Below are 26,284 nucleotides of genomic sequence, written 5' to 3' on the forward strand. Positions count from 1 at the left end.
ATATAAGTTTATTTTATTTATTGGCTGTGTTGGGTCTTCGTTGTTGTGCTTGGGGTTTCTCTAGTTACAGCGAGTGGGGGCTACTCTCCATTGCGATGTGCGGGCTTCTCATTGCCGTGGTTTCTCTTGTGGAGCATGGGCTCTAGGTGCGCGGGCTTCAGTAGTTGCGGCACATGGGCTCATTAGTTGTGCTGGTGGGCTCTGGAGCGCAGGTTCAGTAGTTGTGGCGCATAGGCTTCATTGCTCTGCAGCATGTGGGATCTTCCTGGAGCAGGCATTGAACCTGTATCTCCTGCATTGGCAGGCGGGTTCTTAATCACTGCGCCACCTAGGAAGTCCTTATTTTATTTTTTTGTTTGCATCTATAGTCACGGGAGATTTTGGCTATAATTTTTCTTTTTTGTAGTGTTCTTGTTAGATTTTGGTATCAAGGTTATACTGGCCTCATAAGAAACAGGACCATATTAAAAAACTATTAAAGAAATGGTATGATTTTTAGTGTAAAAAGTTATCAGTGATTACTGATTTTGGATAAGCAAGGGAAGTCTCTATATTGAATTTAAGAAAATTATTACTCATAAGTAATGAGTACAGGAAAATGCTTATCTGTGTTTCCCTAAAATGAGGGGATAGGTAATCCCTCCCTTCCCCCTTCTACATTCACACTCACTCGCCCTTTTCAGTTATATACACAGATTTATTTTACTTTTTTTGGCTGAACAATTCAATATCAAGTTATGGTCATGATGTTTTACCTCTTTGTATTTTAGCATACATCTCCTAAGAACAAGTATATTCTTCTATATAACTACAGTTCTTTTATCACCATAAAGAGATTTCACATTCATACAATAGTATTATCTAATGTAAAATTCATTTTTAAATTTTCCCAGTTCCAATAATGTCCTTTGCAGCTGTTCGTTTTTGAGTCTGAGTCCCGTTAGGGATCATATGTTGCATTTAGCTATCATGTCTCTAGTTTTCTTTTATGTAGAACAGTTCTTCTGCCTTTTTTTTTTTTCCTCTTTTGGTCTCTGACATTGACTTTTTAAAGAATCCTCACCATTGTTTTGTGTAACGTCCTACATTTAGGATTTCTCTCATAGTTTCCTCATGTTTAAGTTCATATTTAAACATTTCGGCAGGAATACCATATACCATAGGTAATGTGTCTAATACCATGCATTTTTATTTTCCTTGCAAGTCACTCTTTTTCTTCCATCCTTATTTAAAAGGCTCTCATTTGTTGTCTTTTTATCTTCTTTTCTTTCCCTTGTAGCTTTCTGTTGCTGTTTCCTTGAAGTCATGTTTCTGCTCTATTTAAGTATGTCACTTTCCTGAAATATATTAATCTTTTTTAGAAGTATATTTGTTCTCCGAGAGATGATGTTCTGTTTCCTCCATTTGCAATATTTTTAACAGGTCTTTTATTTTCCGTGTGCTCTTGAGCAAGGTGCGCTGTATCTACATTTGCTGTTTGCCACAGGTGGAATGAATGGGATGCCATGGGCACTGTTCTTTATGCTCACAGGTGACAGTGTGATCCCCTTCTCAGATCTGTAGTTGAAGAACTGGTTCATGTTCATTGTCCCCAGTTGAATTCCTAGTGACTAGCAGGTGTTTGTACTACTGAGGTAGAATTTTATTCCCTCACTGCCTGATACTCTTATATTTTCAACTAATGACATGCAAAAGAACTAAAATTCCCAGAGTATACTCCATTAGAATTATTCTTGTCTCTGTTCTCACTGTACTTTTTGTGTGTAATTATTACAACCAGTATAACTAATTTAAAGACAAAGTCAAGAGATTAAGTATCTTCCTCTACCTATTACAGCGTGTGTGTGTGAGTGAGAGAGAGAGAGAGAGAGAGACCCATGATTGAAGGGCAAAATGGCTGAAGGTGGGAAGGCAAATTAACCTGTTATATTAGAAGAGAGGTAATGAGGGCTGATACTTGGATATTTCCTTTTATTTTGCATCACATTTGCCTTTATTTTTAATAGTTAAGTTTTCAATGAGGGTTGTCAGGGAGTAGTATCAGAAAATTAGAAAGTCTTCACAACCAGATGGATGATGACTGCAGAGTTTGTAGCCTGGGTAACTGAGAGAAAAAGGTGACAGAGCTAGCATTAAAAATAAGGACATTGAGATGTTTCTGGGGAAATGAATCTTTGGTTTGATTTGCATTATATTGAGTGAGGTAACTGTCCATGGGGAGCTCTCCAGGGGCAGTTGAAATATGGACCTGAAAGTCATAGGAAAGTTGGGAGCTAAAGATATATTTTAGGAGTCAGTTACAGAGTGGCAAGTACTGAGAACTAATGGAATTTCATGAATCTTTAGTAGGCATATAGAGGGTAGAAGGGAAGGAAAGATCCCGGGGACATCTCACATCCTAAATCCAAACATCAAGTCTTGTTGATTCATGCACTCGTCTCCGTCTCCACTGCTGTCCTCTTGGTCCAGGCCACCACCTTCTCTTACCTTAATGACTGTAACTCCTCCTGATGGATTCTTTCTACTACTCTTACCAGTCCAGTCAGTATCCAGAGTAAGCCTTCCAAAGGACAAATTGGATCATGTCAAAATCCTTCCCACGTTTCCAGATTAAAATCCACACGCCTCACATAGCTTAAAAGGCCCTTTGAGATCTTGACTCTGCCTATTAATATAAAAATAATGACTAACATCAATTGAATTCTTTTGAACATTAGTACTTTTCTAAGTATTTTACATTTGTTAACTCATTAAATCTTCACACTTAATCTTTGAATTTACCTTCATTAACAACATAGGAGGGCTTCCCTGGTGGCGCAGTGGTTAAGAATCTGCTTGCCAATGCAGGGGACACGAGTTTGAGCCCTGGTTGGGGAAGATCCCACATGCCACGGAGCTACTAAGCCCACGTGCTACAACTACTGAAGCCCGCATGCCTAGAGCCCCTGCTCCACAGCAAGAGAAGCCACCACAATGAGAAGCCTGTGCACCACAACAAGGAGTAGGCCCCGCTCTCCACAGCTAGAGAAAGCCCTCGCGCAGCAACGAAGACCCAAAACAGCCAACGAATAAATAAATTAAAAAAACAAAAACAAAAAACAACATAGGAGTAGGTACTTCTATGATCCACATTTTGCAGATGAAAAAGACACAGAGATTTCCAGTTGCAGAAAGTCACAGAGCTAACAAGTGGGAAGTTAATAACTTTGCATGCAGTATATTATTTATTCCTCACCATAATCCTATGGGGTAAGAACTGTTATTTCCCCCTTTTACAAATAAAGTGACTAAAGTCAGAGATGTTGTTTGCCCAGGGCGCACAGGTTATAAGTGGTGAAGCTGGGATTGGAGCCCAGGTCTATATGACTCTTAGTGTCCTCTCTCCTCCGTTCTTGTCTGATCCCAGCCTCATCCATAGCACTCCTCACTTCCTACTTCTAAGTGCACATGCACATACCCTGGGTTAACTTTTAATCATTCTTCATGTTTTAGCTCAAATAGAGCTCTGGAGAAACCTCTGAGCATCCCCGTTACTCTTCCTGCTGCTCTTGGAGAAACTTTGCCCATCAGCTTTGACTGTTATTCTTCTTTGAATGTCTTTCCTTTAGTGTGTGAACTTCATGAAGTCAGGTGCTGGGAGAGTCTTGCTCACTATTACACCTTGAGTGACTTGCACAATTTGTGGCACATAGTAGGCACTCAGTTAATATATACTGAATAATTAAATGAATGTTTAACTTAATATGGAAATTTGGTGTTGACTGGGCTTTATTCATAAAACAGTATAATCAGTAGTCTTTTTATATATTTAACTTTCAATTATTTATGTTTGTGATGGTTCCAAATAACTGATAATCCCCAAACCATGTGGCTTTGGCAAATCCCCTTTGGGACTATAAATTTTTGTATTTGTGTTTGTTTTTCTTAGGCTAAGGTTGTTATGCTTTATCCCCAGAGTAAATACTGATAATCAGCAGAGAAAGACAGTTCAGAATTTGCTGGTTTAACTGGAGGATGCAGCCTGGGGTGTCTCACTTGCTGTGACTAGTATATAAAGTTAGTCATTCTAACACTGATTGATGAAAGTTGTTTCTCCTCTGCCTATAAGTTGGTTATTCTCTTTGGTGCCACAGGATAGGTAGTCATAGCCTGGAATTAAGGAGGAAGAAATTTATAGAGTGTTCTGATGGCCTACTTCTTAATCTTTTCTCAGGCAAATTGGTCTGACCTTTCCCACCTTGGTCTAACTTCCTCATAGGAAAAGTTCCATATTGCACAGGAAAGAACAATTTAGCAGGAATATGAGTTGCACATTATTAGTTCAGTGGTGCTCAAACATGTTCAGGTGATGGTGTACCTAAAAGTCATGATATTCTTAGGAATACTATGAAATATTTATATATTAAATTTCAAACTACACTTTTCTTTCCTAAATCAGATACTACTTTATATTATATTTTAGAATAGACAGGGACTAGCAGGTGAGAGAGGTTCAAGAAAAATTTATAGAAGGAAAACTTAAAATTATATTACCTTATTTTTTCATGGAAATTGGGAAAAGGCCATATTTGGCACCTTAGTCTATTTCCCAAACTGCCAGTGTTTTAGGTAACAGTTGGAGAACTACTGAATTAATTGAATATGGGGAAGGAGGAGAAGCTAAAGTGAAAGGTGATAATATCAAGGTTTCCAATTTGGGAGCGTCAGCATACCACTGACAGAAACTGGTGTGTCAGGAGGGAGAACTGGCATTGAGGTCAAGAACGATGAATTGAGTTGAGTGTTAACTAATTATAGGCTGAAGAGAAATATGCAGTAGGCAATCAGAAGACAGGCTTAGTGCCTGTCGCAGAGTAAGCCTCTCAATAAATGTTGGTGCCACTATTACCCGAAAGAGAGGGTAGAGATTTGGAAATCATTGGCATGGATAAGAAAAGTGAAGCTATGAGAGTTAATTTCAAACTGAGTATATCAAAGCAAGGTTCAAGATTTGAACCTAAGGGAAAAGAAGAGACATGGATAAGCTATGTAGAATGCTGTTGGGAGGTCAGTGGAAAATGGGAGTCCAGCAAAGATGACTTGGTTTAACGGTGGGTTATGGATGTCCTTTGAGAAGATAGTTTCAGTGTGGTGTTGCATTTATTCATTCATCCAAGGCAGAAATCTAGGAAGTTTTTTTTTTTTTTTTTTGATCCCTCCCACATTACTTGTCCCTATTGGTAAAGTGCTGTCTATTGGTAAAGTGCTGTCAAACTTCTTGAGTAGGACACAAAAAGCAAACTATATAAGAATAATTGAGAAATTGGACTTTATCAAACTTAAAATCTTTTACTTATCAAAAGACTCTTTAAGAAAATGGAAAGACTAGCCACAGACTTTTAGAAACTCACACATTTGACCAGTTCTTTCTATTTCTACTGCTTCCTTCATATAAAACATTTGTCTAACATGTATATTAATATATAAACTCAGTATATAGACTCTTACAAATCAACAAGACAGAATCCAGTAGATAAAAGTGGGCAAAAGATTTGAACAAATACTTTATCAAAGAAGATATACAGATGGCAAATAAACTTATGAAAAAAAAAACCAACTTTTGGGGTCATTTTTCTAAGCTTTCCTTTCTCTCCTATCTCCCCAGTTCCCTAGGCCACCCTTTTTATTCTGCTGGTCAGAAAGCTGGGGCTTTATTAACGCTCTTCTGCTGTGCTCTTTCCATGACTGAATCTATAGTCCAGACCTGGTAGTGGGAGGACTGAGAGGATTAATTGCATTAATTGGGCTTCTTGAATGTGTGAATGTGTATCTGTTGTCAGTTCTGGAAAATTTTCAGCCATTTTTAAGACCCAGTGCTAAGTGAAGAGGGGAACCCAGAAAGGTAAATAGAATATTAAAACCAGCTTTCTAAAACCTGCTATTGGTTATAACCCATTCTTTCCTCCACTTCTAGAATACTGACTGGTTTTATATTTTCTGTGTCTATCTTCTGTGTCTTCTGCTTTCTTTTAAAATATTTTCTCTTTCTGAATACTATTCTATATAATTTCTGTATATTCACTAATTCTCTTTGGTTGTATCTTTTCTGCTCCTAAGCCATCCATTGTGTTTATCTTATTTTGAGAAATTTTTTGTTCTTTTTCAATTTTGCTTGATCGTGTTATGGTTTCTTACTCTTTATTAATTTTCAATCCCTTTTATTTCTTTAAGCTTAGTAAACACTTATCCCATATCCAGACTTACAATTCAAGTATCTGAAGCCTTCGAAAGTCTGATTCTGCCGTCTTTTATTTCTGAAGTTCTTATTTATGGGCTTTGTTTCCCTGAGGGTTTTCTAATTTTTGCCCATGAGCTCGTAATTCCTGGAACTTTTTGTGAAAATTATTTTGAGGCCAAGGTTGAAGTGAATTTTTCCACAGGAGATTATGTAATTCTTTTGTTAGTGTCCTGTGGCCACTTAGTTTGTGACCATTTCAACTTAAATTCCTGGATTGAGGGGTTTTTGACCATTCAGTAGCAATCCCTTGTGAGAGCCAGTTTGTGGTTGAACTTGCAGAAAGATTTTCCTTTCTTAATGCTAAGTTTTGAGACTAGTGGTTTTCATTATAGTTCCTGAATGTGTACACGTGTGGATGGGTTTCTGTCTTGATCACCTTTGTAGTTCCAGTTTAAATTATGAGGGAGGGGTATCTATGGCACTTTCCACCTTAGGTTGAACCTTAGTTTTGTATTGCATTCCTTAAACCCCATTAGATTGGGAGAATGAAGCTTGCATTGGTCTATGTGAATGCCTTCAAGGAGAAAGGTAGTTTTTTGTATTTTGATTGCCTTCTTGGGTTTCAGTCTTCACTTAGTTCTTCATCTGAGTCTTCCTTATTTTCTTGTAAGCTCGTCAGTGTGTTTATTTGAGAAGATGAAAAAAATCCATTATTTATACTTGTTTTCAGTGGAAGGTCAGAAATGTACTTAGCTTGTCACATTGCCAGAAATGGAATTTGCAGCTGCAGTTTTTCCAGATTTTAATCAGGCAGATCTAGTTGCTCTTTTTCAGACTTTACATGAACATTCATACCTCTGTACTTTGTGCAGGCTGTTCCACCTGCTTAAAATCTCTTTCCTCCCCGACTAACTAAATCCTGTTCTTGCTGCCGTGTTCATCCTGGCAGTGTTTGCTTCAGGTTCTACCTCTTTATGATGCTTCTCTTGAATTCTCTAGCTCAGCAGTTCCCAAATGTTTGAAATGTTTATACCAATAAAAATTTTAAAACAAGTTTTGTGGAACTACGTAAAAATGATCATCTCCTCTCACCATTATTTTTGAAAAGAAGTTACAGTTTTACATCAAGAAAGCAGGAGGAACACAACGTTAGATTAGGGACAGTTTTAAAAATTGAATTAAATACCTTTCTATGGAAAACACACTGCACTGTCCCATTTCCCCCTCATTTTGCTACTGACTGGAAAGAGCCTCACTGCCGACTGTCCACAGATAATCAGACCCACAGCCTTAGCTCAGAATGAGATCTTCAACTTGCAAACCCACAGCATTTTGTTTTACCTTTTATGTGACATCTAGTCATGTATTTCCTTATGGTAGCTCATGTTGGACTGTTTACTTTTATATTTTATTATGTTTTGTCTCCTTGACTAGATTGTAAGCTCCTTAAGAGCCATTATATGTATGTATTTAGATTACTCATAAATGTGTTGAATGAGTTAAATTTAGATGCTTCAGATGATAGTTGAAACCTAGAAATATTTATGGAGCACACATTTGAGTATATCACAGTTCTGAATGTTGTTTATTTCCTGAGAAAAAAAGAAGTTTTAATATGAATCACGAATCTCTTACTCATCTCTCTCCTGTTCCTCAGGGAAATTCATTCAGTTAACAAACTTAGTGCTTGTTAAAAGCCAAGCCTTTTGTTAGGGACTGAGAATAGAGATGAAGTGAAACATGATTCTCAGTCTAGTGGATAATATGCACATATAAGTAGAAAGTATAGACTACCTCTTGGGAAGCCTTATAATAGAGCTTTGAAACAAGTCTTGTGGCAATGTAGAGAGAGCAACTGGGTTTTGTAAGGGAGTCAGAGGAGCCTCCAGGGAGGAGGCATTCATTAATTCATTCAGCATATCTCTTAAATGCCAACTACTTGCCAATCACTGTTCTAGATGCATCTTGAATGAATGAATTGGACATTGTTTGGAAATAGAGTGAATTTAGGCAGGGAAATTGGGATCTAGAACATGTCCTTTGAAGTAAGAACAGACCTGAGTTTGAGTTCATGTACTCAGGATATTTGTCTTTGGGCAAGCTATTTAATTTCTCTAAGACAGTTTTGTAAAAATCAGAAATACTCCCTACCTCGCAGCATTGTCATGTGGATAAAATGAGGTGTGTATAAAGTGCTTTGTTCAGTGCCCAGCCCTTCTGAAATAGCTCAATAAATGGTAAATGTACATACACAACATGTGGGGAGATTAAGGCCTGATGAGAAGCACAATGTGACTGTAACTGTGTGTGTGTATGTGTGTGTGTATTGGTAGGGGGTGGTGGCAGATGAGGCTGAAGGGTCTAGCCAAGGCTGAATTGCAAACAACCTTTCATGTCATGCTAATGAGTATCTTTTTATTCCTGAATGCATTTGGGAGCCTTGGAGTTTATATTTTTGTCTTTATTTTCTAAATTGTGTGGTGGCATGCTGAGCTGTAGCATAGTAGTTAGGAGCATGGACCTGAGCAAAAATGCCTGGGTTCTAGTCCCAACTTCCTCATTTCCTACGTGCCTGACCTCAGGCAAGTACTTAATCTATCTGTACCTTAGATTCTTTATTGGTAAACTGGATAATAAGCATCCCTATCTTATACATTTGTTTTGTTTGCATGTATGCTCTTTGAGCAACTTTTGTTTTTAAAGCTCTGGAACTCTTTGTCAGAGGAAATCTTATTTGAAATTTAGACATCTAAAACAATAAAAGTAGTTCTATGTAGTAGATTCCTTTCCTTTCCTTCCCCTTCCCCATAAGACATATCTGCCCTGCACAGTGAAAACCACCGCCCCAGAGCAAGTGACTGAATTTCATTTAAGTGTTTGTTGAGTTGATATTCAGGGCAAAGAACTTTTATAAGTTGGGAACTTGGGAAATTATCATTTGTATTAATCTAAATCAATATTTTGATACATAAAACATGAACCTTCATATTAACAACTAAAATATGACTTTGTATTTTGCAAAAAAGATTGCAGATCTTTTTGATTTAGAATAATAGAGCTAGAAATGTTAGAACTGGAAGAGATCATTCTTAGTGATCTGTTTAGAGATGGGAAAATTGAATTCTAGAGAGAGAAGCCTTTAAAGCTATGTTACAGCCAGTCCATGTGTGCTCACATGTTAGTCCTCCTAGCCTACTGTTGTCTCCCATTTCTTACTCGATGCTGCACAGCCAGTTCATGGCCAGAACTAGGGCAAGCGGATAGTTTTCACCATTCTAGGACTCATGCTTCTTTACATACTGTAAAACAGCAAGAGATTTTCTCGGCTTTAATGTTGACTTTGCTCTGAAGGGTTATTTGGTAGTCTGTGGATTGTTTTCTGTTCTTCCGTTTGGTCTTTTTTTTTTTTAAGATTTATTTTATTATTTACTTTGTTTTTGGCTGTGTTGGGTATTCATTGCTGCACACGGGCTTTCTCTGGTTGTGGCGAGTGGGGGTTACTCTTCATTGTGGTGCGCAGGCTTCTCATTGCGGTGGCTTCTCGTTGCAGAGCACGGGCTCTAGGTGTGTGGGCTTCAGTAGTTGTGGCACATGGCCTCAGTAGTTTGTGGCTCTCGGGCTCTAGAGCACAGGCTCAGTAGTTGTGGCGCATGGGCTTGGTTGCTCTGCAGCATGTGGGATCTTCCCCGCCCAGGGATCGAACCATTGTCCCTTGCATTGGCAGGTGGATTCTTAACCACTGTGCCACCAGGGAAGCCCTTCCATTTGGTCTTGAAGTTCTCTGAAGGGCCTTGGACTTGGACAGCTTAGGTATTCTGAGATGCCTTTCCTTATATTGGGAACTTTTTATGTCTGTGATTAAGTGCCATCTATCAATAAATCTAGAGCATAGGCAAACTATATGAAAAGTAAAGATGTTCTAAATTAAAAATGGGCATTTTATTTACCTGGGTGAGTAAGCAGACCAACTATAGCTGAAAATCTTATGGAAAATTAAAGTTTTCCTGTCTGTCAATGATCTTTATATTAAGGGAGTAGCAGACCCTTGAATAGATGTCCATGGCAGGTCACAGAGAGCCTGGACCTGAACACTCGGGGAGCTGAGGTTCCACAGTCAGTCTCTTGGGCACTCCCACAGCCTCTAGGCTCTTGTAGTTTCTCAAGGACCAAATAGACTCTTGTATTTTCTGTCTCCCTCCTTCTCTCTATGGGCTCTTCCTACTTGTGATCAATGTTGGCATTATTTAACTAAGTAGGTCCCAAACCTAGCTGGCTATGTACTAGAATCACCTGGGGGAACTTAACATTTTTTTCTGGGACCCCACCCTGGACCCTCTGAATCAGAATCTCTGGGACCTGGGAATCTGTATTTTGAAAAAGATTTCTCAGGTGATTTTGGTCAGTTAATAGACCTAAGTCCTAGAACAAGTCCATATAACTGACTCCAGCTTTGTGACTCAGCTCTGGATTCTTAGGGGAGAGAATCTGATTGACTCATCTTGTCAGATATCAACCTTGGTCCCCCCACTTTTTTAAAAGGGGAGGTGTGTATGTGTGTGTGTATCTTAGTGATATAGCATGTATATATCCACTTCTTAGTGATGGATGAATTAATTAACAGTTTTCCAGGTTGTTGTTAAAATTGAATGTTGCTGGATGTTTTCCCCCATGTCACAGAAAAAAATAACTAAATGGAGATAATACTTCAATTTTAAGCAAAATTTTCCTTTGTTGAACAGAAATTCTTAATTTGATGTAATCTGATCCATCAAATTTTCACATTATGGTTTGTGCTTTTGAAGTCTCAAATCCTTAGCTATCCAAATCTATGGTTTTGGCTTTGGACACCATTAGGGAAGGGTTACAAAGACAAATTTCTAGAAGGAGGTCATCTGGAAATGGAAAAATTGTAGATAGAAAAGAGAGAATGAGATTATCTCAATTTAAATTCCAGATTCTTTTCTACATAGATGGTTGTGTTGTCTTCAAATAGGAGCAATTTAATTTTTTTCCTTTCCAGTTCTTATGACTTTTTTCTTTTTCTTGCTTTGTTGCCCTGCTAGGCTCTGTAGTGTGATAGAGAAGTGGTGAGGGTGGACATCCTTGTCTTGTTCCCAATCCTAGAGCAAATATAATTAGTCTTTCACCGTTAAGTATAATGTTAACTATAGGTTTTTTTGTAGAAGTCCTTTATTAAAGGACCTTTTATTAGGTCCTTTATGAGGAAGCTAGTTTTCTGAGTTTGTTTGTTTTTGTTTTGTTTTATCATGAATGTGTTGAATTTTATTAAGTGCTTTTTCTGCATGAATTGATATAATTATGATTTTTCTTTATTAGCCTATTAATATGGTGTAGACTTCATTGATTTTTCAATATTGAGCCAGCCTTGCATCCCAGAAATAAACTCCACTTGTCATGTTGTATATTATTGAATTTGCTAAAATTTTGCGAAGCATTTATGTGTCTGTATTTGGGAATGATATTGGTTCTGTAGTGTGTGTGTGTGTGTAGAATTTTATTTTTCTGGTACTGTCTTTGTCTGGTTTTGGCGTCCGAGTAGTACAGGCCCTGTAAAATGAGTTGGGAAGTGTTTCTTCCTCTTGTTTTCTGGAAGATATTGTATAGAATTGGTATTAATTCTTTAAATGTTTAGTAGAATTCTCCAGTGAAACTGTCTACATCTATTGAGATGATTATTTGACTTTAGTTCAGGTTGTTCCCATTTCTGATGTTCTTTATTCCTTGGTATAGATTTGTATTTCCATCTAGCATCATTTCTTTCTGCTTGAAGGACTTCTAACATTTCTTACAGTGCTGGTTTGCTGGTGAAGAATTCTTTCAGCATTTGTAATGTCTGAAAAATCTTTATTTTGCCTTCACTTTTGAAATATTCTCTGGGAATAGAATTCTAGGTTGTCGGTTCTTTCTTTCAGTACTTAAAAGATGTTGCTCTACTGTCTTCTCATTTGCCTTGTTTCTGACAAGAAATCTGTTGTCATTCTGTTCTTTGTTCCTCTGAATGTAACACGTGTTTTTTGTTCTGCTTTTAAGATTTCCTCTTTATTACTGGTTTTGATCAATTTGCTTATCATCTGTCTTGGATTTTTTCATGTTTCTTGTGCTTGGGATTTGTTGAGCTCTTTGGATTTGTGCATTTATAGTGTTCATCAAATTTAGAAAGTTTTGACCATTATTTTTTTCAAATATCTTTTTTGCCCCTTCTGCCTTTGGGGATTCCAATTACTGGCTGCTTTAAGTCGTCCCACAGGTCATGATGCTCTGTCTTGTTTTTGTTTTTTGGGTTTTTTTCCTTCTCTGTTTCATCTTGGATAATTTTTAAAATAATGTCTTCAAAATTGCAGGATACAAGGTTAATATACAAATATTAATTGCTTTCCTATATACTAGAAGTGAGCAAGTATAATTTGAAGTTAAAAACACAATACCATTTACATTAGCACCCCCCCCAAAATGAAATAGGTATTAAACAAAATATGTACGAGATGTGTATGAGGAATATTTCAAAATTCTGAATGAAATCAAAGAATAAATGGAGAGAGAGTTCGTGGGTGGGAAGATTCAATATTGTCAAAAATGTCGGTTATTTCCAACTTGATTTATAGGTTCAGTGCAGTTGCAATCAAAATACCAGCAAGTTATTATGAAGATATTGACAGACTCATTCTAAAGTTTATATGGAGGGGCAAAAGACTGAGAATAGCCAACAGAATATAAAGGAAAAGAACAAGATTGTACGACTGACAGTAACTGACTTTAAGACTGATTATAAAGCTATAGAAACTGACAGTGAACGAATAGGAAATGGATCAATGGATCAACAGAGCGCCCAGAAATAGACCCACAGAAATACAATCAACTGATCTTTGCCAAAGGAGCAAAGGCAATATAATGGAGCAAAAATGGCCTTTTCAATAAACAGTGCTGAAACAACTGGACTTCCAAATACAAAACACTGAGTCTAGGCACAGACCTTTCTTACATCCCTCATAATAATTAACTCAAAATGAATCATGACCTAAATGTAAAACATAAAAATATAGAACTCCTAGAAGATAACATGGGAGAAAATCTTCACGGTCTTGGGTATGGTGATGATTTTTTAGATACAACACCACAAACATGATCCATGAAAGAAGGGATAAGCTGGATTTCATTAAAATTAATAACTTCTGCTAGTCCAAAGACAGTATCAAGAGAATGAGAGGACAAGCTATAGGCTGGAAGAAAATATTTACAAAAAGTACATTTGATAAAGGACCACTATCCAAAATATACCAAGAACTCTTAAAACTCAAAACTAAGAAAACAGCCTGATTAAAAAACTGGGCCAAAGATCTTAACAGACACCTCACCAAAGAAGACACACAATGAAAACATATGAAAAGATGCTCCACATAATATGTAATCAGGGAGATGCAAATTAAAACAATGCTACTGTGGTTTCAGATGTGCAATAATTTGTACAATGGTTTATTCCCAAGTATGCCTTAAGCAGAACAAATGTTTTCTGTATAGTTTCTTGCCTTAATAAATATGTAATATAAATTTAAGCAAACTTCTATTTTGTATATTTGTAAACTACAAAGTAAAAAAATGAACATTTTGTGGCATTTGTATTTTGCATCCTGAAGGTGAGGGTTAAGTTTTAAATAAACCTATAATATTTTATCTGAAAAAAAATAAAACAGTGCTGTATTACTGTACACCTGTTAGAATGGCCAAAATCCAGAACACAGACAACACCAAGTGCTGGTGAGGATATGGAGCAGTAGGAACTCTCATTCATTGCTGCTGGGAGTGCAGAATGGTGCAGCCACCTTGGAAGACAGTTTGGTGGTTTCTTACAAAACTAAACATACTCTTGCCATACAATCCAGCAATCAGACTCCTTGATATTTACCCAAAGGAGTTGCAAACTTATGTCCACACAGACACCTACACATGAATGTTTATAGCAGCTTTATTCATGATTGTCAACAGTTGGAAGAAACCAAGATTTCCTTCAGTAGGTGAATGGATGAACTTTGACACATCCAGGCAATGGAATATAATTTAGCACTAAAAGGAAATGAACTCTCAAACCGTGAAAAGACATAGAGGAACATTAAATGCATATGATTAAGTGAAAGAAACCCATCTGAAAAGGTTACATAGTGTATAATTCCAACTATATGACATTCTGGAAAAGGCAAAATTATGGAGACAGTAAAAAGATAATTGCTTGCCAGGGGTTGGGGGCTGGTGCATTGAGGGATGAATAGGTGGAACACAGAGGGTTTTTAGGACAGTGAAAATACTCTGTATACTGTAAAGATGGATACATGGCAATAGACATTTGTCCAAACCCATAGACTATATAACTAGAGGGAACTGTAATGTAAATAGTGGACTTTGGGTGATAGTGCTGTTATCATTGTAGCTTCATCAACTATTATGAATGTACCACTCTGGTGGGACATGTTGATAATGGAGGAGACTATGCATGTGTGAACGCGGTAGGTATGTAGGAAATTTTTTAACCTTCCTTTCAACTTTGCTGTGAACCTAAAGCTTCTCTTTTAAAAAAAAAAGTCTTAAAAAATCAATGGGGACTTCCCTAGTGGCGCAGTGGTTAAGAATCCATCTGCCAATGCAGGAGACACGGGTTTGAGCCCTGGCCTGGGAGGATCCCACATGCTGCGGAGCAACTAAGCCTGTGCACCAAAACTACCGAGCCTGCGCTCTAGAGCCCGCGAGCCACGACTACGGAGCCCAAGTGCCAAAACTACTGAAGCCCACACACCTAGAGCCCATGCTCTCCAACAAGAGAAGCCACTGCAATGAGAAGCCCATGGACCTCAATGAAGAGTAGCCTCCACTCTCCATGACTAGAGAAAGCCCTCGTGCAGCAACAAAGACCCGACACAGCCAATAATAAAATAAAATAAATTAAAAAAAAAAATCAATGGAGTAGAAGTTACATGGATGTATACAGTTGCAAAAACTCCTAGAACTGTACACTTAAATGGGTGCATTTTAGTGTGTATATATTAATATAGATACAAATGAATATTATATATGTAGAGTTGGTTTAAAAAATAACAGTAGAGACTTGAGCCACACTGAGATCAAATCCCAGCTTTCTCTCTTATAAGCTGTTGACCTTGGGAAGTTAAGCTTTTATTTTTATTTCAGTTTCCTCATCTGTAAAATAGGAATGATAATATCTCTTTCACGGGTTATTGGGGAGATTAAATGAGATAATACATTAAAAAGTGCTTAGAACAGTATGTGACACACAGTTAAGTGTTTAGTAAGTATTAACAAGGTTTAGAAACTGCTTGCTCTTGTGCAGAGTATCTGCTCTTTTTAAATGGGGTAATGATATTAATCTCTCATAGGCTTGGCCTGAGGATTAAATGAGAAAGAACATAAAGCAAGTCATCAGTGAAATAAGCTATTTCCATAAGTAGCCTCATGAGCTCCCTGAAAATTGTATGTAAAAAAATTAAAGTCTCTATTCCTGGAAGGGTGGTGAAGCTTTTCATGTGCTCTTTGGAATGGTCTGTCTCCCCCATCCCTAATCTAGGATCAGGAGTTGCTACTTTAAACAACTGGGAGTAGTTTTTGAAGAGGGGACATGGAAAAGTCATGGGCTTTGAAATCTTAAAACCGGGAATCAGCTGGAGTCTTACCACTTCCGAGCTTCAGTTTCTTTTTCTGTTAAACAGGGAAAATAATACTATCCCACTACCTTGACAAGGTTTTGACAATCAGGTTCAGAAAGGAAGGTGAGAGTTCCACAATAACAATAAAACTGTACAAACAGTCACAGTATTACCAATTGAGAGGTAAAGTTGTATATCCGGAGACTCTTGATTTTCATACATTGCATTTGTTCAGTATTTTTTCCCTGTAGAGGAGATTTTTTTAAATTCTTTTTTAAGTGTGAACTATCCCTTGTTCTTAAAATTCATTTATTCCCTAGACTAATGTTTCTATTAGGATGGTTCCTTATTTTCTGGATTGCTTTTAGTAACAGTATTTGAAAGCTTAAGAGTTTTGAATCTTTGAAATACACAATAATGTCTAGATTACTTACAAAGCCTGTAATTTGTAAGGTGAAGCAATTTTATTTTTTTATAATAAATAATACTCTTTACCTTGGTTTAGTATCTTTTAGTTCACAAAGCACTTTCTTGTTTATCTTTCATTTGATCCCTGAGACAACTTTTGAGATGGGCAGGACAGATGTTATCTCTTGATGGGGGAGGAAGCTGATATGTGAAAGGGTAAGTGGAATGTTCTAATCCCATAGTGGGTAAGGGATTTACCTGGGATTGGAACCCAGGGTTTCTGATATTTAGTCTGGGGCTCTTTCCCTAGAACCACGTATCATTTTTGTGAGAAAGTCTTGGTGAAAAACATGTCAGGGAAATTACTATTAATGAATGGTTGTTTTTGTTTTAAACCAGAATCTTACAGAAAAGTTGGCAATACAGAGAACTTCTCTAAAACCCAGTCTAAAGTGAGGTGCTGACCTGATACTCCGTTACCCCTGAATACTTCAGTGTGCTTTTCCTACAAACAAGGGCATTCTCCTGTATAACCACAATACAACCATCAAAATCAGGAAATTAACATTGACTCATTACTATCTCTAATCATTAGACCTCGTTCATATTTTAGTCATTGTCTCAGTAACATTCTTTACAGTAAAACAATCCAGTTCAGAATCACACGTTGCATTTATTAGTCATGTCTCTTTAGCGTCCTTCAGTCTGGAAAGATCTTGAATCTTTCCTTGATTTTCATGACCTTGACACTTTTGAAAATTACAGGTGAGGTATTTTTTAGAAAGTCCCTCAATATGAGTTTGTCTGATGTTCCTCAAGATTAGATTCAGGTTAAGCATCTTGGACAGGAATATCATGGGCGTGATACAGAGCTCTTGTCATTGCATTCTAGTAGCTTGTCCATTCCTGATGGTGATCACATTAATGGCTTGATTAAGGTAGTTTTTGCCAAACTTCTACACTGAAAAGCTACTCTTCATCATTGCAACTAGGAAAGATTTTGTGGGAAGATACTTTAAGACTGCGTAAATACTCCATTTCTTATTAAATTGTCAGTTTATTCATTTATATCAACGTGGGTTCATGATTTTCTGTTTATTTGATTGGTTAATAATTGTTAATATTATTGATTTTTATGCTCATATTACCCAGATTGGCAGTGGGAGCCTTTTTAATTTGTCTCTTGTATCCTTTTGGCATGTCCCCATCATTCTTTGAGCACTTCTTTGCTTTCTGGCACAATAAGATGTTTCAGTCTCATCTTGTACTTTCTCTGCCCTAGCCCTGGAATCAGGTATTTCTCCAAGGACCCCCCAGTTCATTTTAGAGGATGGTTGTATGTAGAAGTCAAGGTCTGGTTACTAGATATGCTCATTGCTATTGGGGTGTTGCTCCTACCAAGGCCCTTTCAGTAGACAGAGCCAGGAAGTATGTGTGTGTTAAAAGTCAGGTTATATTTACAGTTCTCTATTGTATACTTATTAAAAACCTTGAATTCACACCAATATCTCCTTAGAATTCATTCTATTATAGTTTTCTGCTAACCTCCACTGTGAGAAAGCAGGACTTCCTTACTGGTCTTGGGCTTGCGTTAGGCATGCTCCACTATCACCTTCCACCCCGTGTGGGTGTTTTTCACCTTGCTTTCCTGGGATTACAGTGCCTACTGTGGTGGTTCGACATGCCCTTGCTCTCCCATTGCCCTGTGGATGCCGTGCTTGCCCTCTGATTCCCCATCATGCTGGGCAATTCTCCTCCCACCCTACATAGTCAGCCTCCTCATACCTGCTCTGACTCCCCACCCCACACTAGGGTCCCTCGTGCTTGGATATGCTCCTTACCCTCTTGCACTCTGATACCTGTGTTGGGGCACCTTTCACACTCCACTTGTTTCAGCATCCTGGTTGTGGCTGCCCTGGAGCATGAATGTTCTTTTCACCCTCCTTGGGTTCTGGCTCCCCACGCCGGTGCTTCCCCTCAGTGGATGCCTTCCTCATTCACTCTGATTTGAGATCGTATTGGCCAGGCCACCTCTCAGCGTGGCTGTTCTCCTACCTCGCTCATGATCTGACATTTCTTGTTAGGTCACCCCGTCTGTAGGGACATTTTCCTCAACCTGCTCAGGCTTTGACATCTCACGCTGAGCTTGCTGATGTGGGCACCTACCCTGCTCTGCCCACGTGATAGTTTTAGGAGTAAATTGTTCAGAAAGAGCAGAGGAAAACTGAGGGAAGGGGAGTTTCTTAAAATTTTTTTAAGGACAGAAATATTTATTGATAAGGAAATGGATGACATCTTTGCAAATGCTGTTAGTATAATTGGAAAGTCTAGATTTTACACTGCTGCTCAGCACAGGAGAGAATTTATTAAAAGTGCATGGAGTACTACACATTGTGAAGGGGTGTGCAGGCTCTTTCTGCTTGGGATCCAGCTCTACTTCTTCCAGTTAACTTACTTTGCACATTGTGGCATGAGAATCTTTCCATAGGAATCTATAGTAAGGTAAAACTTTGTAACTCCTCTCATAGCAGTGTCTGTGTGTCTTTATTAATCTGATCTCGAGAACATTATTAGAAATGAAAAGTTAAGTGCAAAATCTTGAAATGACTGGTGTATATAATTACACAACTAAGTTAATAATTTTTTGACAAGTCTCAACAATGACAGCATTCTTCTTTGGAGGTGTTAACTTGTTATGGGTTAGAAAGCACCCTTTGATACAGCATTTTCAGCCTGGAAAAACGGCTTTAATTTCAGAGTCTACTGAAACAAACGGAGACTTGTTGGAAATATTAACACTACCTTGTTTGCTTGTTTATCTAGCTTAAAGGAATCAATGTTTATTAGGTGATGTTTGCTAGCACATTCTGAAGTGTATACAGTTACTTTTGACCATGTTGTCAAGTTTAAGACAGTTAAGTTGGTATGAATTTTGAAATAGTATATCTCAGCCCCTTCAGCATATAAGTTTGTAACTAAGGAGACAGTGTGCTGAAGTTTTACCCTAATCCATAGAGAATAGTTTGCTATTTTGCGTTAGAATACTAGCTGGTGTGAAGATTTGATAGCTGTGAAATGAGTAGGGGTACCCAGTACTGTGTGTCTGTTTGTCCTTCTAAATAACACGGAAAGGGATGAGAGCATAGCATTATGGCATGGTTACCATATGCAGCAAAGATTCATTTTGTAAGGAGTTAGTGTTACATTTTTCTCCTAATCTCATAATATATTGTAATTGAAGAAAAGTAGGTCCTAATTGAAAGCTGATGATCCAGCAGAGTGATCAATAGCATGATGCTCTTTAAAAAAAAAAAATTAGCTTTCCTGCTGCCTGAATGTTGTCAGAGCCTTTGTCTGTTTCATGACTTCAAGCTGAGTGTACTTAATCATTTTGAGAACATGGCGCTGAGCACTGAGCATGGCCCTTCCAGTGAATCACTGAGAATTGTGTTCAGAAGAGTGTGGTATTGAATAGAAATGCTCTCTTGGCTTACTCTCAGGCTTCATTCTCCCAGAGGCAAGAACTGAGCAGACCTCCCTTCTTTCAAACACATTTTAGCTGCTTATGTGTCATTTTTTCGTATTTAAGAGCTGAGGCTGTTGTCAGCAGGTGTGACTTATTGATACCTTTGACTCCAAAGGAAAACATCTTTAAAGAATAACAGTCAGGTGTAAGCAGTGTGTATTCAGTAAATTACCTCTTGTTAGAGAAAGAGAAATAGTTATTGGGAACTGGAAACTATGTGTCAGATGTTGGAGGAAAACTCATTCATCAAACATTTATTGTGCCAGGTGTCGGACTAGGGATTTGAGGAGACAGTTGGTGCCCTCAAGGAGCTGCTGGTCTAGTAGGGAAAACATATTTAATTAGAGGCACACTGGTGGTTCTCCACCTTGGCTGCACATTGGAATAAGTTGGGGAGGTTTAAAAAAAAAAAACAATGTCTGGAGATTCTGATTTAATTGTCCTGGGGTGTGGCCTGGGCATCAAGACTTTTAAAAGCTCTCCAGGTAATTGTAATTGCGTCAGGGTCGAATGTGGTAAGAGCTGCAAAAGTGGGGAAGTACAGGGTGCCTTGGGAGCACAGAAGAGGGGCACTTAACCCAGTCTAGGATGTGAGTGTGGGGGATTGCGAAGGCTTCCCAGAGAGGAGGAAATGCCTGAGCTAAGACTTGATGAATGAATTTGTCAAGTGAAAAAGACTGTAAGGACACTTCCTTGCAGAAGAGCAGCTGAATAAGGTAGAATAGTAAAGTGGTTAGTGCCTTTGGATGATCCATGCTGATTCTGCCACTTCCTTGCTTTGACTTTGGCTAGTTTATCTCTGAATTTCAGTGTTCTCATCTCTAAACTGGGGGTAATAATACTTACAGGATTGTTGAAGATTAACTGAGATAATGCATGTGAAGTGCTTAGGATCATGCCTGGCACATAGGAAAGAGCAGGTATGGGTAGTAGTATGATAATGATGTTATCATTAGAGAATCAGAGCATGGTTTGTTCAGAGTTGCAAGTAGTTCTGTATGACTGGATCTTAGGGTTCAAGACTGCTCGAGGTAAGGGTGGGTGGCAAAAAAAGACCTTCGCAGATGGACAGAGTTCCAGATCGTGGAGGTATAGGAGTTTGAGGCAACTAATAATGGGATATCATCACAGAACCAGGACCTTTCCATGGTAATATGTTAAGATATGATGTGCTCTGGAAAAGTTTGGGACTGTATTGCAAGATGCCTGGAATATGGTATTCTAGTATTATTACGTGTACTGAATTAGCAGGAGTGTTGATAGGACATAAATAAAATTTTCAGTTATTTTAGCCAGATAGTTAAAAATATTAAGCATCTTAAAGTGTAATGGAGGAAATAAGTAGTCTCAAGGTATTCAGTAGTTCCACTGAATTTTAGTGGTTTTAGTGATTTAATGAAAATATTAAGTAAGAGTCTCTTGGCCTTTTGCATTTAGAGGAGACACTTTAAAACTTATTGTTTTGCAGAGAATTAGAAAATGCTTCCATCTGCATTGGGTTCACTGTCCCTTATGTGTCATGTAACTCGTCACAACATTCCTCACTGCTTCTGTAATGCGTGTTGATGATCACAGATAAGCAGGACTGTAACTTATATAGTCCAGTTTGTTTTTAGTGTCGTAGTCAGCTTTTTGCTCCCTCCCCCCACCCCCACCCCCAAGAGACTGTCATAATCTTTGACTCCATGTAACAGAACTCTGGCATCTATTTGAACTGAGAAACTTAGGTAGTTTTATCATTCATTAGAATGAGGCAGTAACTATGGATAACAATAGAAGTTAGCTTCATTGCTTCCACGAATGCATTTATTCTTTGAAATCTTTTATTGCAAAAGCACTATTGAAATGATGGATTATAGAGGTATACCTTATGTTTATTTTGCATTATATGTACTAATTATTTGGAAGAAGAATTCCATTTAACTAGATTAGTAGTTCTTAAAGTGTGATCACTAGTCCAGCAGCATCACTATTACTTGGGTACTTATTAAAAATGCTAATTCTTAGGTCCTACCCCAGACATTCTGGAGGTGGGGCTCAAAATCTGTCTTTTAACATGCTAAAGTTTGTCACAAAAGTGTATAATCACTCCTATGTGGAAATTTTTTAGATCCCAGGAATGCTAGTCTGTACTTCCTTTATTCCTTCTCAATATTTACTTGATTCTGGCCATGTGCCAGGCACTGTTTAGGTACCTGGGAAAAACTAGTGGGTATGACAGACAACAGTCTCTGCTCTCCTGCAGTTTACATTTAGAGGAGGGAAACAAGGTTGTGATTGGTGAGATGTGGAGAATTAAAATTTGATGCTAGAGAGTATGTGGGGGAAGGCCTTTCTGAGGAGGTCAGGTATAAGCTGTAATTGAATGACAGGAAGTCAGTACCAAAGGCTATAAGATAGGAATGAATTAGGTGTGTTGAGGAACAGACAGAAGACCAGTGTGGCTAGAGTACAGTGGGCAAGGGGAGAGAGGTATGAAATGAAATTGGAGAGATAGGCAGAGACCAGATCATGTAGGACCTTGTAAGGACTTTGTCCTCCTCATTTTTTTTTTAATCATAGTAAAATGCATATAACATAAAATTTACCAGCCTGTTTTTAAGTGTATGGTTCAGTGATATTAAGTATACTCATATTGTTGTGCAACCATCACCACCATGCATCTCCAGAAGTAAGACTTTGATTTTTACTTTGAGTGGTATGGGAAGCTTTGGGGAGGTTTCGAGCAGAGGACTGCTATAACCTGACCTTTGGAATAAAAGGATTGCTGGCCACTGAGTTGAAATCTGACTGTAGGAAGGCCAGGGAGAAAGCGGTGAGACCAGTTGGAGTGTTAAAGTAATCGAGGTGAAATGTTGGTGATCTGTCAAGGATGGTCGGTTGGGGATGCTGAGACCCATTAAAAGTATGGATATGTTGATGATTAAATCAACAGAGTTTGGGTGATTTGGCATATAAAACAGCAAGGAGTAAAGGATGATACCAAGTTTGGTATGATTCCCCCTCCCCCCCCCCCCGGGCCCCCGGATATCAGGAAATGCAGGTCTGAGGAAGAAAAGTGCCATTTGTTAAGTTAGAAATGCTTCTCAGAAATCCATATGGGGATGTTGAGCAGGCAGTTGGATAAGGTAATCTGGGGTCAGGGAAGAAGTCCGGCTAGAGACAGGACTTTGGGGCTTGTCAGCATTTGCCTAGTAATTAATGCTGTGAAACTGAATGAGATCATTTAAGTAAAGAGTATAGACAGGGAGCGGTCCAGCACTAAGTTCGAGGGTAGGAGAGCTTGTGTGAGAAGGAATCAGCAAAGGAGCTGCCAGTAAGGCAGGAAGAATACTAATCGAGAGTGATGTCCTCGAAGGCAAGTGAAGAACGTGTTAGAAGGAGGGCAAATCAGTCAGCTGTGTCAAATGCTGCTGAGAGGTTAAGACAAGCATCAAGAATTGACCATTCTGGCCCACTTTAGCAATGTGGAGGTCATTGGTGATCATGGCAAGTTGTTTCAGTGGTGTGGTGGATTCAGAAGTCTGGTTGAAGTGTGTTAAAGAGAAAGGGAGGAGAAGAAGCAGAGATAATAAGTTTAGACACCATTAGGATGTTCTCCACTTAAGAGAGAGCAGATCTGTACAAACCACCTTAACTTAGTGGCACAGGTTAACATGTCAGAGCTCCAGTGTTAAAAAAATTTGGTATGTAACACCTTTGCACGCTCATGTTTTTTTCCTTTCAGTTTTTTAAATGGGGAAAAATAAACTTAAAAGTAGATATTTGGGTAAAAAAATGCATGGAATCTCCAAGGAATCTCCGTGGAGTCCTAGGGTCCCACAGAACACATTTTGAAAGCCATTATCTTAATCCAGAGGAATGAAATTCTGAGATGAAATTCAGCCAGTTGCAAAATAGGCTTAAAGATATTTTTAGGTTTTAGAGGAAATCTTCCTGGTATTCTTCAGATGACCTTAGAACATTCCTTTCTTTCAACAAACCCTCTACTTTGAGATCATTTGAATAAGGGGGATGTTCTATGTGGTATTTTCCACAAGTGTTTTGGTGACCAAAGGATGCTGACCTTGTAGGTCTTTTTGTACTCTCTTGCAGGGAAAAAAAAAAAAGCACAAAAACATTTTTAAACAGCTTTCTTAAAACTTGAGTTTACTTTTATTTAGTTAAGTAAGATACTCTGATTGAATGTCTAATTTAAAAATTATATTTGACAAAGTATATTTAAATTCCTTGAATTTTAGAGCAGCCAAATCTTTTCGCTGTAGGTATTTATTTAAAGCAGAAGCCCAACTTTTTCTTCAGTGAGGAAATGATGATCCTTCAGAAGAGAAATAAGTAGATCCCTGATTGACAACTACTCCTGAGGAAGTAGAGGGAGTATTACCGTATTTTATTGAGTCTAAGATGCCATTATTTATAAGATGCACTGTTATTATACGTACTACTAAGAAAGAAAAAAAAATGTTGCCATTTAGAATTGTAAGATGCAATAGATTGTAAGACATTGGAACATGGGAAAAAATTTCATCTTAGAATCAATGAAACACAGAATTTGAGCACCAGGAGGTCTGAGTTGCAGTTCTGGCTGTGTTTTTAACAAGTTGTGAGACTACCAACAAGTCACTTAGAATCTCTTTGCTTCAGATTCACCTGTATGGTGAGGGTAATGACTGACCCACATACCTCATAGGATTATAATGAGGATGAAATAAGATAAATGAGATAGTTATTTTGAAAAGTGGAATCTACTGGGCAAATTCAAGGTATTCAGTTGATTGTAATTAACCCTTAGGTCTGATTAGGCAACTCAGAAACTTTCTTCTCTGAGGTTTGTTGTCAGGTTTAAAATAGAATTCAGTCATAGACATTTGAATGTGTAACATTTTCTTCTGTTAAATGATTTTCATGCAATCTGAAAGTAATCTTTTTATTGTAGTTTTAGAATCAAAAAGAAAAGAGAAAATATGAAGATAATATAACCCCAATGTTCTCATCACTCAGAATGAACAACTGTTAACATTCTGTTAATCCTATGATCTTTTAAAAACTTAATATGAAATATTTATGACATAAAAAGGTAAAAGGATATAATAATGAACATTCATATACTTGCCATTGCCAATTCCTGCGAAGGCTCATTTGTGGTTACAGCATCTTAAATTTAGATTAGCATCCTGTCTTCATAATAGCCTAATGAGATAGAACACTGTTTCTCTTATTTGAGTCTTTAAAACCTGTAAATAAACAAGTTAACTTCATCATATGAATATTTTATCCTGGAGTATGAGGGAGAAGGTTACTTTGTGCTGGTGTTGCTTTGGTTTGCGTTTCCTCAAAATTCTATTTATGGTTTTGGAGATCCAGCTGTATGAATTGGAAATATGACATCTGTAACAATCATAATAATGGCTAACCTATTATGTGCCAGACATTGTATCTAGACAATTTTTGTATTTTCTTTACGTTTCACAGTAATTCTTCTGGTTAGGTATTTTCGTTTTATAGATTAGGAAGGCATGGCTCAGAGAAGTTGAGTAACTTACCAGAGTTCTACAGCCATTAAGTTGTGGAGCTAATGATTTTAATCAAGGTCTGCCCTATACCACAGCCTGCTTATACTATACCATGCTGCCTCAATCCTTGTCAGTGATCACGATCTGTTTCTTTTGTAGGCAAAACCCGGAGACCACCTTTGAAGTGTATGTTGAAGTGGCCTATCCTAGGACAGGTGGCACTCTTTCAGGTATTTGCGTGTTCCATTGTGATATCGCGTGTTTGTGTATTGTATGAGATAGCCATGCACATGGGATAATATGTGAATACTCTAAACTGTTGTTTATCTTTAAGTATGTTTAAGTGTCCTTCCCTTTTATCTGTGCCCACGTCATCCTAGGGAATGGAGAATAAGCACAGTAAACAATTTAAATTAAGAGTCATTGCTGTAACAGCCTTGAAGTATGGCTGTATTCCTTGTAATCACTGGGTTTTGGTTTCTATCTTTCAGAGATACCCAGAAGTCAACTCCTTAGTATGAAATATTGTCACCTTGCTAATAAGGAAGGTTAGAATTGGGTTACAAAATCATATAAAGAGAAATCTCTGCCACTACACTGGAAGGAGATGTTTGAAATGGATTTAATTCAGTAAATTTTATGTGAACTGGTTAAAAAAAGGTTGGAAATTAGTTGAAGGAAACACCTCCTTTGGCTTTAGCTTTTGGACTAGTTTGGACGTGAATACGTGAACAACAGGGTCTTGGGTAAAGTTAGAGTATCTTGTGCAGGCTGAGTAAATCACTTCTTGACCTAAAATACTTCTTGGTTAATGAGAAAAAATAACCTTCTGACCTAGTGTTCTTTTTCTTGGTACCTAAGAGAGTGATGCATTTGCCAAAGGTATGTTAGGGAGCAGCTCTTGGTCTACACACACCAACGGTTGCATATATTATTCGGTGTTAATGGAGAA

At 37.9% G+C, this 26,284-nt stretch overlaps 1 protein-coding gene across 4 annotated transcripts in view; it reads left to right on the top strand.

Moving 5' to 3' along the window:
* The window catches only part of DENND1A (DENN domain containing 1A), a 517,643-nt gene that overhangs the window by 13,537 nt on the left and 477,822 nt on the right, over positions 1–26,284 (top strand). For all 4 annotated transcript variants that reach the window (XM_057721732.1, XM_057721733.1, XM_057721734.1 and 1 more), the window contains exon 2: positions 25,492–25,562. In XM_057721732.1, coding sequence (XP_057577715.1) covers positions 25,492–25,562 — 71 coding nt within the window. The remainder of the gene's footprint in view (positions 1–25,491; positions 25,563–26,284) is intronic.

This window comes from Hippopotamus amphibius, chromosome 2 (assembly GCF_030028045.1).
Source record: "Hippopotamus amphibius kiboko isolate mHipAmp2 chromosome 2, mHipAmp2.hap2, whole genome shotgun sequence".
In the NCBI taxonomy this organism is placed as follows: domain Eukaryota; kingdom Metazoa; phylum Chordata; class Mammalia; order Artiodactyla; family Hippopotamidae; genus Hippopotamus; species Hippopotamus amphibius.